At 34.9% G+C, this 14,590-nt stretch overlaps 1 protein-coding gene across 3 annotated transcripts; it reads left to right on the forward strand.

The window, feature by feature from the left end:
* Positions 1–9,445: 9,445 nt before the first annotated feature.
* LOC107466820 (uncharacterized) lies at positions 9,446–13,912 on the forward strand. Of its 3 annotated transcripts, none has more exons than XM_016085822.3 (6): positions 9,446–9,567; positions 9,885–10,292; positions 11,283–11,775; positions 12,020–12,184; positions 12,337–12,770; positions 12,865–13,912. In XM_016085822.3, exons 2-6 carry the CDS (start codon positions 9,972–9,974, stop codon positions 13,480–13,482), a joined length of 2,031 nt encoding a protein of 676 aa, XP_015941308.1. In that variant the 5' UTR covers positions 9,446–9,567; positions 9,885–9,971; the 3' UTR covers positions 13,483–13,912. The 3 variants fall into 3 exon arrangements, with proteins under 3 accessions (XP_015941308.1, XP_020986761.1, XP_015941309.1); XM_021131102.2 differs by having other exon boundaries at positions 9,944–10,292; XM_016085823.3 differs by having other exon boundaries at positions 9,966–10,292.
* Positions 13,913–14,590: the final 678 nt, after the last annotated feature.

The following is a 14,590-nucleotide window of genomic DNA, read 5'->3' on the forward strand; positions in this document are numbered from 1 at the left end:
AGAATTGATGGCGGCATTCAAGAGAATCCGGAAGGTCTAACCTTGTCTGTGGTATTCTGAGTAGGATTCAATGATTGAATGACTTTGACGTGCTTCAAACTCCTAGCAGGCGGGGCGTTAGTGACAGACGCAAAAGAATCATTGGATTCTATTCTGGCCTGACCGAGAACCGACAGCTGAATTTCGCGTGCTGTGACAGAGCATATGCAATCGTTTTCACTGAGAGGATGGGAGGTAGCCATTGACGATGGTGAAACCCTACATAAGCTTGCCATGGAAAGGAGTAAGAAGGATTGGATGAAGACAGTAGGAAAGCAGAGAGACGGAAGGGAAGGCATCTTCATGCGCTTATCTGAAGTTCCTACCAATGAATTACATAAGTATCTCTATCTTTACCTTTATGTTTATTTCGTTCATCATCATACATCCATTTGAGTTTGCCTAACTAAGATTTACAAGATGACCATAGCTTGCTTCATACTAACAATCTCCGTGGGATCGACCCTTACTCGCGTAAGGTTTATTACTTGGACGACCCAGTGCACTTGCTGGTTAGTTGTGCGAAGTTGTGTAATGCCATGGTATTGAACACCAAGTTCTTGGGGTTCATGACCGGGGATTATGAGAGTTGTGAAAAGTATTGTTCACAATTTCGCGCACCAATCTGGAACTTATTGAAGAAGAATTTGAAGGGGAGCAAGACCAACAGCCTCAAAATGGAGAAGATAAACCCCCAGATCCAGGAGAGAAGGAAAGATCCATAAAATAGTTTATGAAAATTGATATAAAAAATCTAATCAGACTTGTCAATTTTGAAATACCTGATTGTAGCATTTTGAGAGATGGAAAATCTGCTGATATGCAAATCAACTAAGCCTTTTCTTGATTTAATGATTATTCTCTCATGGAATGTGAGAGGAGGGTTAACAAGGCTTTTAGCTGTACCTATAAAGAGATTTACAAATAGTACAAACCTGACTTGGTTATTCATATTGAAACGAAAATGAGTAGCAAAAGATTTAAGAATGCTATAAGGAATTTGGGTTTCAAAAATTATATCATTGAAGAAACAAAAGAGTTCGTTGGTGGAATCTAGATCCTCTGGAATGGTAATGCTTTTACTATCACCCCTTTGGAGACTAATTATCAATACATTCATGTAAAGATCAAAGTGCCTGATAAGGAAGATGAATTCTTAATGGCTGTATACACTAGTCCACACCCTCACATCAGAAAACTTCTTTGGCCAGGACTTTATAACATTGCTAGATGCATTTATAAACCTTGGGTCTTGGTTGGTGATTTGAATGAGATCAAAAAAGCAAATGAAAAAAAGAGAGGCAACTTAGTGGATATTAAAAGCTACAACCAGTTTGCCAATTGGATAAATAGCTATAGATTTATTGATTTTGGCTTTATAGAGAGTAGATATACTTGGAAGGGACGTGTATGGAATAGATATAATATTCTTTAAAAGGATGGATAGGGCACTCTCTGATACAGAATGGAGGCTCAAGTACCAAGAAGCAGTTGTGAGAGTTCTTTCTAGAACAAAATTCGACTATCACCCTCTCCTCATAAAGGACAGCACCGACATCAACCAAAGAGAGAATATACCTTTTAGATTTGAAATTATGTGGACTTTTCACCCAAAATATGAATCCTTTTTGAACAACCATTAGAGCAATAGTAACAATCTTAACTCGACCTTATCCAATATTAGAGAAGAGCTCAAAAAGTGGAATTCAGAAACGTTTGCAAACATCTTTAAAATTAAAAGAACTATTTTAAACAGGTTGGCAGGTATTCAAAGAAGCAATAGCTACAGTCGTAACCATTTTTTGGATGAACTTGAAGCATCCTTCAATAAGGAGCTTAATGAGATCCTTGACAAAGAAAAGGCCTTTTGGCTTTAAAAATCAAGGGAACAATGAATATTGGATGGAGACCAAAATACGAAGTTCTATCATACTAGGACCATTATTATAAGAAGGAAAAATAAGATTCTAAAGCTCAGAGATCAATGAGAAAATTGGATAGAAGAAGAATAACAATTAAAGAATCACATCTCCAACTTCTATCAAAAGCTCTACAAAGAGGAGGTAATTACTAGTCCTATAAATTTAAACACTAGTGACATATCTATTTTTGATTGTTCAAACTACAGGTACCTAAAAGCGATGCCGACAAAATAGAAATAAAGAAAGGTTTGTTTAGCATTGGGTCTCTAAAAGCTTCTGGAGAAGACGAATTCCCTGCAGCCTTCTTAAAAAATAATTGGAAAATTACTAAAGAGAAGACTCGCAGCTTTGTCAAAGCTTGCAAGGCTAATCCTACCTTTATCAAGGATATAAACACTACTTTGCTAGCACTCATTCTAAAAGTACAGCACCCAGAGTTCATTGATCAATTCAGATCAATTGCTTTGTGCAACGTGAAGTGCAGAATCATCACCAAAATCCTTGTTCAGCGAATAAAACATTTTTCTTGGTGACAGAATCTCTCCCCATCAATCAAGCTTCATATTAGGACGACAAATTCATGACAATATTCTTATTGTGAAAGAAGTCATGTGTAAAATTCAAAAAATTAATCAATAGTTAATTAATAAATTAATTATTATCCAAAAAAAATTATAAAATTAAGTTTATAGTTTAGAGAAGTAAAAATATTTAAAATACGGATTTTTAACACTAGTTTTAAAGATTTGACCCAAAACTGGACTAACAGACTGAACCGATCAGATCAGGCCCAAACTGGACCCAAGGTCTAATATATAAATAGCTTAACTCAATTTTTCTTCCCCATAATCACATTGAAGCATGCTGAAGGAAGAAAGGGGAAGCCATGGAACCCTAGCTTTCATTTCACTTTTAACTTCAATTCCTTCTAACTTTCAATCCGGAGTTCCGATTGATGAGCCATCAGCGGCCACGCATTTGTCTCAGAATTTTCTTTAAATCCATCAGAATAAAATGGTAAGGAATTTGAGATTTCTTACCTAGTCTTCACCCCCTTTAATTTTGTAATTTTGGGTATTGAATGTCGAGGGATTTTGTGTGTTTGATTATGCTAGGTGTGCTCTAGTGGTGAGAAATTACTGAATTTTGTCTCAATCATTCGTGGATACGGTAAAAAACTATTAAACCTTTGTGAATTTTTGGATTAGTGAACCCTATGTTAATTCTAGTGATATTGTATGCATTAGATTGAGTTTCATGTTGATTTGGAGTCCAATTGGTGGTTTGAAACAAAATTCTGGTGGTTAAGCTTGTTGATTTGATAATTGGAGACTTGGAGCTCATGGAGGAGAAGGTTTGAGGTGTTCCGAGCATAAGGAAGAATCGGCTAAGGTATGATTTTGGTTTTTCGTAGCTAATATATAATGTAGCGTGAAAACTTAGGTTGGATGCCATACGATAATCTTGAACGCTTTGAATTGTTGGATGTGATGGGTTGTATATATATGTGAATGTGATGAGTAATGTGGATGAAATGTATATATATGTGTGAGGTATGATAAGTATGATGGAATGTGTATATATGTGATGTGTATTGGATTTGTTGATGATGAGTTGAACATGAAAGTTTACAATCTAGGGGGGTTGAAAGATTAATAATTAGGATACTAGTATTTGGTAGTATATGTAAATGTTGAGGTTGCTTTTGGTTATGAATGATTTGGTTAGTTTTGAGGATTTTGGGAAGTTTGAGGTTTGTAAACTTTGGTAAAAATTGATTATTAACAAAAAAAGTTATGCGCGTTTGAAGTTTAGGTTATAAAATTGAATTCCGTAGGAATTTCTAAAAACTAGAAACTCTGGTATGTGTGCGTATGCATAGACCAGAGCATGTGGGGAAGCGCGTGCGTACGCACGAGGGGTGTGCGCATGCACATGAAGGGAAGCTCGTCTAGTGCATGCGTATGTACCGCAATGATGCATACGCACGATGTCCTATTTTGCACTAAAACCTTATTTTTAATCGTTTGACCTTCCTGGCAAGCTTGTAAACTTTCGTAACCACTGTTTTGTTGAAAATTCATAATTTTTGAACTATCAATAATTCCTCTAACTTTTTCAAACCTCTTAAAGCCTTGTTTAAGGTCCAATAACTAGGTTTTAGGCTACAGAGAAATGGTAAGTATGTTAAGAAAGGTAGAATTGGTATTGAAGGAGATTTGAAACGTGAATGATTAGCTTGATGAGATATTAAATATGATGAATGAGACATGATTAAGAATGATGAGGTTTGATTTGTGACTGTGAATGGAAAGTTTATTGATTCCTATCAAGAATGGTGGCATAGTCCTGCTTACTCAGTGCGTAATGGATGTGGGGAAGGTGGAAAAGCATACTCTTTCATATTATTTTTCCCACATTTTTCTCTAGTTGCAAGGTGAAAAAGGCACACTCCTTCGTTCTACCTTTAGAAGAAGGTAGAAAGGCACTCTCCTTTGTTTATGGTTCTCCTAGAGATGCGCAACCTAGAGATCATATCCGGGTTAGCTACCGAGTGTGTTGGGTTCTGACAGTTTAACTGACCCGTGAGTTCACGGCTAGTAAGATTAGGCATTTAGCATATGTATTTGTGTGTTTTGTATGAGTTTGCCTTTGTTTTGGCTTGTCTAATTGCTTGACTGTGGTTAACAGTTATTTGATCTATTTGTTGTAACTGCTATCTATACCTGTATTTTCTTTGTCTGTTTTATATGTGTTTGTATTCTGAGAGAGCCCTCAGGTGTTGGAGGCGTGATGAAGGTTGTTCTATGCATGGTGGTTGGTAAGTTTGAAGGAGACAAAAAGTGAATAATTAGCTTAGAACTAGAATCCCTTAGATAGATTACCAAGATTTCTAGTTTGGTATAAACTTTAAGTTTGATCTGAGTTGTCAAAGTTCTAGGAATGTCTTTAGATTTTTCGCTACCTTATATATTATCTATGTGGGAACCTTTACCATGTTGAGAACCCTCAGTTCTCATTCCATACATATTTTGCTGTTTTTTAGATGCAGGTCGAGAGGCACCTTGCTGAGCATTCTGGAGATCCTTTGGGAGTGAAGAACTATGTTTTGGGCCTTTACTTTTTGTGTTTAGATTGTATATATGTAGTTAAGTTCTCTTTTGTATATAACTTGTATGTTTGTCCCTTTTAGAGGTTGACTTGGAGAAACATATTTTGTACTTTGTTTTCTGGATTCTTTTGGATATTATCCTTTTTTTCAACCTTGTTTATCCGTTTTACACTTAACCGGACATGAGTGATGCGATCTTCTGTGGCGCTTTTTCTTAGCTTCTTTCAAGGCTTCTAGTTACAATTTATTTCAATTATACTTATATACGTCTTTTGTTTTAGAAGTTGTAATACCTCGCCACCTCTGATTTATGACTTAAGTGTAAAATTTCGTGTGGTAGGATGTTATATCATGCATTCAATGAAAAGGATTAGAGGTAGAAAATGCTATATGGCAATAAAAATTAGGTGGAGTTTCATGAATTATAGACTTAAAGAATTTGGATTTCCCCAACGGTTGGTCAATATCATCATGAAAGGGGTCACTACGGTCAACTAGGTGTTATGGAACGGTAGTAAAATAGATAATTTTATCCCTACAAGAGACATTAGGCAAGGAAACCCTCTATCTCCTTACCTATTTTTTTTTCATGGATAAATTATCCCAACTTATTGAAAGGAATGTGATTGATGGTAAATAGAACCCGTTTGAATTTGGAAGAAATGGGACACAACTGCTCCATCTAATGTTCACTGATGATTTGCTCCTTTTCGCGAAAGCAATAACACAACAAATGGAAAACATCAAAGGACTTTTGGACTATTTTATGAAGTAGCTGGGCTGCGGATTAATAACAATAAATCATCTATTGTGCTCTTTAAGAATACTCCAACATCGACCAGATTAAAGATCTTGAAAAAGTCTGAGTTTAAAGAGAACAAGACTCTGGGAAGATACCTAGGAGCAATGCTCAACAACAACAGAAAAGGGAAAGACAATTTCAGTGTGGTCTTGGAAAGAATTAATGGCAAGTTGAAAAGTTGGAAGAGTAAAGTATTATCTTTTTCTGATAGAGTTACGCTAGCCCAAGCCGTCATAAGTCCCGACATTCATTTCGACATGCAACACGATAGAGTTTCCAAAGCTATTTGCAAAGAGATAGAGAAGGCACAGAGAAATTTCATATGGGGATACACAAAAGATAAAAGAAGACTGCATGCCATTAATTGGAAAACCCTATGTTTATTGATAAGGGCTAAACACTGGTTTAGAAATTCACAAATTATAAAGCTCAAGTTTCATTGTAGCTCTAAACTAGAATTCAACATTCTTCAAAGTTCAATTAAAATGTCAAAAAATTTCGAATCAATAACCAGGAGTTTAATCCCGGATCGTTCTCCCTAGAAATTGCAATCGAGTACTCATCGTTGGCTATGAGAGATCGGAGGTTTTGATTGCAATAAACATAAATATAAATAGCAAAAAATTAAATGAGCAAGTAATAACTAAATGGCAAAGGGAATTAAACTAAGATAATTAAGGAAATTAACTAAGAAAGATCTTGGCAAGGGTTGATGGTTAAGGATCACTATCCTTGTCACTAACCACAACATGATAATTGCAAAGAGCAAACCTAATTCGTCAGCCTCCAAATGGCGAGAAAAGTCAACCGGGTTTAATGAATTAGTAAAAGATTATCGCCAACGGAAACAGGATTAATTAAAATCTCTAAATTATCAATCAACTTGTACATTATTAACTCAAGGTCACCCAATTTACTAACCTAAGTCAAGAATGCAAAATTCTACTCTAAAACTAAAAGAGACATTTCATCAAACACTTGGTAGGTATAAAAAAAAGCATCATAAATTGCATGAATTAATAAAATCTACAACTATTCAATACAAGAAAGTAATAATAACAACTCCAATAAAACAATAAGAAAACATAAATATCAAAGGAAAATTACAAATTCAACAACAGTTCATAAGCTAAAATAATATAAACAAGAACAAACAAGAAAAAGTTAATAAACTAAGGTAGTAGAACAAGAAAATATAATTAAAATTAAACTAAAACAAGATTAAAAACTAAAATTAGAGAAAAAACTAAGTAAAATCCTAAGAATTCTAGAGAGAAGTTGGAGCTTCGCTCTCTAGAATTTATCAAAACATCATAATAAAACTAAAACTAAGACTACCTACTCTCAAACTCACTGCATTTTTCACTTAAATACTTTTGAGCTTTGGGACTTTTTGTGGTCCAAAAATAAAGATGCATGTGTTTCATTAAACAAAGTACGTGGGTCCGTCTCACACACGCAGAAAAAGCTCGCACACGTGAGGATTTCGCGTATGCAAGGAAGTGTGTCTTGCGTAAGTAACTCGCTCACGTGTGGAAAGGCCACCTGTGCAAATTGCTCGCTTATGCGAGAGATGTTCGCTCATGCGAGTTATCACCCGAATCGCTTTTCGAATACGCTTTTTTGCTCCATTCTTTTTAATCATTTGAAACTATTAATATACAGTAACCCTGAAACACTTAAATAAATTTAATCATGTCATTGAATGGCATAAAAATTAATAATTAAGAGCACAAAAAATATATTTTTCACACGTAACTTCATCGGAAGCAAGATTTAAAAAACTCATTTAATTGCCCAAAATTATACAAAAAAGTTGCTAAAACTCTATACTTTTTAGCACAATTAATGACAATACAATGGAGTTTATCATTTACCAAAACATGATGGAGGCTTAGAATTTAGGAACTTGGAGTTAATGAACGAAGCTTTCTTATACATGCCATTTGACAACTAAAAGAAATGCCTTATGGGCTCATATTCTCAGTAAAAAATACAATTGAAACACATTCACTGCTACACCTTCAACTAGAAAATTAGATTCTAAGCTGTGGAAGGAGCTTATCAAAATTTGGTCAAAATTCTACAATCATACCATCTCTTTTGTTGGAAATGGAGCAACAACGAAGTTTTGGCATGACAACTAGGTCGAAGGGGGCTGGAATCCTGCAAAATTTTTCCCTCCAAATTGATGTTGATGAGGAAAGCGTCGTGAGAGATTGGAGCGATGAAAGAGGAGAGTGGAACGTGACAAAACTTAAAACGTACCTATCTGAAGATGTGTGTGCGAAAATTGTTGCTCTCCCTCCTCCGAAAATCAACAACAGAGATGATCGACAAGGTTAGATTCATTCAGATGATGGAGCATTCTCCATAGCCGCCATCTTCAAAGCCCTAGCGAAATGGATGCAACCCATAACCACTGTCTGGACCACTATGTGAAAATGGAAGAGACCCTAAAAAACTAAGACTTTCATGTGGAGACTTTTGCACGACTGCATTCTCACAAACCAGAAGAAGAAAAAACTGTTTGGTGGACAAGGAGATTGTGCATTTTACCCATACCAGGAAGAGGATATTATGCATGCTATGAGAGATTATAGGAAAATAACCCCAATTTGGATTATCCTCATTAATCCAAGATGCATGCAATATTTTTTTTGAAGCCAATATCGAAAAATGGGTTGAGATGAATTTAAAAGAACAACTCGGTAGAGACGAATGCAACAATTAGATGGACACTTACATCACAACAACCTGAAAAATGTAAAATTAGAAAAATAGAAAAATACATGAACAAGGTTAGGAAAAACCACCCCACCTCACTATGAGATCTTGAAAAAAGTAAAGAAGATAAATGAAACGTTTGTAAGGAGAAGGAAATAGAGCATTTTCAGATAAAAGGAGGAAAAACATATAAATTGGAACCCTCCTATCCAAAATTGGGTGACACTAAACACTGATGGTTCAAGACACAATAAATCAAAGAAATCTGGATGCAGGGGGCTCATCAGAAATCGTGAAGGTAGATGGATAGGAAAATTTTTCTATTATATTGGAGACTGCACAGCATACAAGACAGAATTTTGGGGTATTTATCAGGGACTCAAAATAACTTAGATTTTGAGTTTAAGAAGAATAACTGTTAAGTGTGATTTCAGAGCAGTGATCGCAAGTTTGAATGGAAATAAAAATTTAGCTAATCATTTCAACGTTTTTTTTAGAAGTATCCAACAATGGTGAGAAAAGGATTGAGAGATTTATTTTGTAAATATCTATAGAAAAGGTAATATATATGTAGATTGTCTAGCGCGTAAAAATTTAACTTTAAAGTCAAAATTACACTTAACTTTTTCTGATGATGTTAGAGGTTTCCTTATCTCGTTTAGTTTGTATTTTAGTCTTTTTGGACATTAGCCCCATTTTCTCAACAAAAAAAAAACATTGATAATTTGATACACAAATAAATTAATGATCGGATGAAAATAATATAGATCTAACGGCTCTTATTTGATTATATTTTTTTATTAATGTTGATCCAACTTATTATGCAAAAATACTGGACAAACCTACATGCCAGGTAATATGGACTGCTGATTGGTGAGTTCCTTCATACATCTATTTGCTGCCAGCGTTGACTCAGAAAGACAGTGCTGAGTTCCTACATCTTTATGCTGCCACTGTAATACAAGGTATTGATTGACAACAAGTTCTTGTTCTGTTTCACTCAATCTCACTTTCTCAAATAAAGTTTTCTTGTTCTGCTTTAATCAATCCCACTTTGATCTTCTTTAATCTTTACTCAGACACTTCAAATTTTAGGCCAACTATTTTATTTATTAAAATATTTATTAACAAAAAGAATTAGTCACTATAATTAACGATAAATATCCGAACTGAAAAAAAAAAAATCTCACTTTCTCAATTATGCACTCTCTATGTGTTGTGTATGTTATGCAACCTTTTGCTTGATGTTCTATTTTTTTTTTTTGCTGCATTTTTTTTTCAGCACTAATACTAGCAAAACTGTATTTTGTTGTTGCTGAATATGAACACTTGGTATTAAAGCTCCATTGATAATTTCTTCAAGGTGACAATGACTTGCACTAGTCTTTCCTTATCTGCTGCACCAAAATTTTCTGGGGACAAGTATGATTTCTGGAAAATTAAAATGAGACGCTTCCTAGTGGCAAATGAATTGTGGGAAATTGTGGACAATGGTTTTGAAGTTCCAGTAGCGAACGCACAATTAAATGATGGGCAACAACAAACTTTGAGAGAAAATTCCTCTAAAGATGCAAAGGCTCTCTTCACCATCCAATCTGTAGTCTCAGATAAAGTTTTTCCAACCATTATGAATGCCACTACAGCCAAGGAAGCCTGGGACACATTGCAGCTTGGGTATCATCGCACAAAGGTGAAACTCAATAAACTCTAAACTGTGAAAAAAGATTTTATATATATGAATATGAACATGTATTTTCTTTTTTCTTTTTTTAATGTTTAGTGCGGATTCTGTTAAAGGTTTCTCTGCTAAAATATTAGGATCTACAAAGTAGATGAACTTATATGCAGATACAGTCTCTAACGACTAACAAGCATATTGTTGAATAACATGTTACTTCTTTAGGCTAAATTTGTATCCATATTCACTGCTATTGAACTGTGCTTAGAAGCACATGATGAGCAGATAATTAATAGAACTAAAAGCTTGTCGAAGGGACATACATTTCAGTCCAAACATAAGCAAGAGATGAAAAATCAGTATTTAGGGTCCCTTTGGGTTTTATCTGAAGACAGGAGATAGGCAACTACAAAAGGTTAAAAATGTTTTTGCATTGTCTTCAGAGTACAGAAACTAAAATCTTTTGTCCATCCCATGAATGGAGAACAGAGCACGACAAAGAATTTTCCTTTGCGAGGTTTTGTCCTAAATGTTTGTGATTTTTTGTAAAAAATAGTCTTAACGTTTAGTTTCGTTGTATTTAATTTTGTCCATGATATTTTTTATTTGCGTTAAAATTACTCATGGACATTAATTCTATATAAAATGGTAGAGACAAAATTAAAAATTTTTAAAGATAGTTTTGACACAAATAAAAAAGTTAAATGAAATTAAATATTAAAAGTATTTTTAAAAAGATTGCAAACCGTTAATGACAAAAAGTATGCTTTATTTTTTTTTTTAATTCCAACCTTTCCCTATTTACACCCAACATGTGAAATAGTCCTGAAAACTTGTTAATATTAAACACAAGAATCATAAAAGTTCGAATAATACAATCAAACACAAGTCAATCTTTATTACCTTTGAGGTGGAATTGTTGGAGCAAGCATAATATATATGAAGATCAAGTATACATTATTGTTGCTGAAAATAATGTGGATTATGATTCTATTGAAACAGGAAGTGAGGACGGATTACAATCCAGAATACGCACGATTATATGCGGCATTGCGCACTGGTGATTGGCACGGCACTCGTGAATTTCTTAACGGGCATGAGGGAGCATTGACTGCAAGAATTTCGCACGAGGGTAAGAGAGCTCTTCACGTTGCAGCTCTATTCGGGCACCGCCACATCGTGGAGCAACTGTTGCAGTTAATGTCAGCAGACAACGTTAAACTGAGAGACAATAGAGGACTCACGGCTCTTCATGAAGCTACTTACGGTAAAGACGTCCAGCTGGTAAAATGCCTTGTCGAAAAAGGCAACAGGGAATTACTTACTATTCCTTCAAACACTGGTTGGATTCCCCTCACACGTGCTCTTAGCGTTGGTAACAAGGAAATGGCTGCTTATCTATTTTCAGTCACACCATGGGAAGAATTAACACCTGAAAAGGGATATAATGGAGTTAGAATTCTCATCATGTGCTATTATTCTCAGATATTGTTAGGTATTAGCTTCAATCTAGGACTTCTATTTTCAATTAAATAACTGTAAGCCCATATTTGACGTAAAGAAAAATCCAGGGCCATTAATTTTTATTTATTTTGGGTTTTTTTTCTGAACATCAGTTAATAAAAATAAATTGATAACTAAGTGTTGGCCAAAAAAATTTTTTTAAATGAGAAAGTTGATAAAAAAATATTAGTACATAATAATATATTGTTTTCTAATTTTTTATCCTTGCACAACAGATAAGGCTCAAGAATTGCTGCGTTATTGCCCAAAGTTAGCAGTAATACCGTTACCAGCAAGCCATCGTGGGCGTGAATCAACTCTTTTGGAGGCTTTGGCAAGTGTACCTTCTGCCTTTCCTAGTGGGCGTCAACTCACGTTCTGGGAAAGATGGATCTTTAGAAGTGAGTATAATAACTACCCTTAGTTAAACATTACGACGTACTTTATATAATCAATCGTCCTTATGGATTTAAAATTAGTAAGTTTTGAACCTTTTAATTAGTGTTTTTGTTGTGCTGGTGGGACTGACTTCTCTCTCAATCTGTAATTATAGGAAGACGGAATATATGCAAGGTTGATAAATCAAAGTTAACCTATAAGCACCCTCGTGAGCTTCTAGAGATTGCATGTAAAGAGCTATTCAAATTAAATATAGCAGAACTTGAAAATAGTCGAGCACATCTCGCAGTAATTCAAGCCGCCAAAATGGGGATCCCAGAGTTTATCAAGGAAGTGATAAAGACGCACCCACGCGTTTTCTGGGCAGGTGAAAATCCGAGAAATGCTATATTTGTGGGTGTTGAATATCGCCAAGCCAGTGTTTTTGATCTTATTCACGGTATGGTTTGGAAAAATGCACTTGCTGAAATGACGGACAGGAATGGTGACACCCTGCTTCACATGGCAGGACTGTTAGCTCCGAGCGCACAGCTTCATGATATCTCTGGTGCTGCTTTACAAATGCAAAGAGAATTGCAGTGGTTTAAGGTCAGTACTCAATCAATAAAAATTAGTTAGTTAGTTAGTTATATAATATATTACATGTGTGTGGTGGTTATTAATTGGTTGCTCACGCGTTCAGGAAGTGGAGAGTATCACGCCAGCTCTAAGAAAGCAATCTCTAAACAACGATAAGAAAACTGCTCGACAATTGTTTACAGAGGAACACAAAGATTTGGTGAAACAAGGTGAGAAATGGATGAAAGGAACAGCCACTTCATTTAGTCTTGTAGCTGCTCTTGTAGCCACGGTGGTTTTTGCGGCTGCATTTACAGTTCCAGGTGGTAATGACCAGATCACAGGTTACCCTATTTTCTCAAAGAAAAAGGCATTTGTGGTGTTTGTATTATCTGATGCAATATCGCTCTTTTCTTCTTCAACTTCGATAATCATGTTCTTAGGCATTCTCACTTCCCGTTATGCTGAAGATGATTTTCTCAAGGCATTACCTTTGAAGCTTATCACAGGCCTTCTGACTTTATTTATCTCCATGGCATCCATGTTGGTAGCATTTTCTGCGGCGCTCTTTGTTATGCTTCACGGGAAAGCATGGATTGTTATACCTTTAAGTTTTCTTGCTTGTGTTCCAATTGCTTCCTTCATTTGGTTGCAGTTTCCTCTTTTTGTGGAGATCACAATGTCAACCTTCGGGCCAAGCATCTTTGATAGAAATGCTAATAAGCACTGGCTCACTCGATAATTCACTGCCTACCAGCTTGCTTCTTCTCATACTGCTCCAAGTCCTTCAATTAAAGAGCAGAGAGCTACCAGTTTGAGCATAGTTTAATTTGAATTTTTCTTTTGCATGTTGATCGTGCTTGCTACCAAGTTGTAATTTGATGCCATAAATATGGACAAATCATTTATCATTATGCTTATGTCAAATGCGGTGTCTTGTTATGTTTCCTTTTTGAAAAAGTATATGTTACCAAGAGAGAGTCTGCCAACTATTACCAACACGTGATAAATTAGGATTAAACCATGATTAATTTAGACGTGGCTTTATTTAGTAGATGGGTTTCATGTCCAGCCCAACTCAAGTTGGCAGATTTTGGCAGATAAAAAATTGGTAACGTAGCACTCCTATTCCTTTTTTTATAGTGAAATTATGCTTTGATACTTACTTTCAAGATTTTGTTGTTTTGATGAACAATGCACCGTATTACATATAGAAATTATACAGTTGCACTTAATATACAAGCTAAATACCTCGTTGGAAAAGTATAGGTAGACAATGAAAATATTAAACAATGTGAACAATAAATATATTAGATGTTCATTTTACTAGGTGTGCGAATAGTTATTCTAATATTAAGATTTAGATAGATAATTTAAAAATATAGTATATTTTAATTTGATTAATAGTTATTCATGTTATTCAAGAAAGTTATTAATTATCTATCATTATTTTAGATTTTATGCTTTTTTATTCGGAATGAGGTAGCCCATGGTAATGTTCCCATTAGAGTCTGCACAACATTCGACTTTTATCTGAGCACAAAAATTATGTAATCATATTCTAATTAGTATCACTAATAATGAACGTGTTGCAACATAAGCAAAAATAATTAGCAATTTCACAATGATTACTCGAAAGCCATACATAAAACTGCAGATGACTGAAAATTAATCTAAATTACGACTTACATGTTGGTAGCAGCAGAAAAGGTGCTTTGACCTCCTGATTCGGGATGTATCCATTGGTGCAACACCAACCATAAACCCTAAATATAAAATTAATTAATTAATTTTGTTATTAATTGGGAATTAGGAGGAGAACAGAGTAAAATTAAAATACATACCTTGAG

Source organism: Arachis duranensis, chromosome 9 (assembly GCF_000817695.3).
Source record: "Arachis duranensis cultivar V14167 chromosome 9, aradu.V14167.gnm2.J7QH, whole genome shotgun sequence".
In the NCBI taxonomy this organism is placed as follows: domain Eukaryota; kingdom Viridiplantae; phylum Streptophyta; class Magnoliopsida; order Fabales; family Fabaceae; genus Arachis; species Arachis duranensis.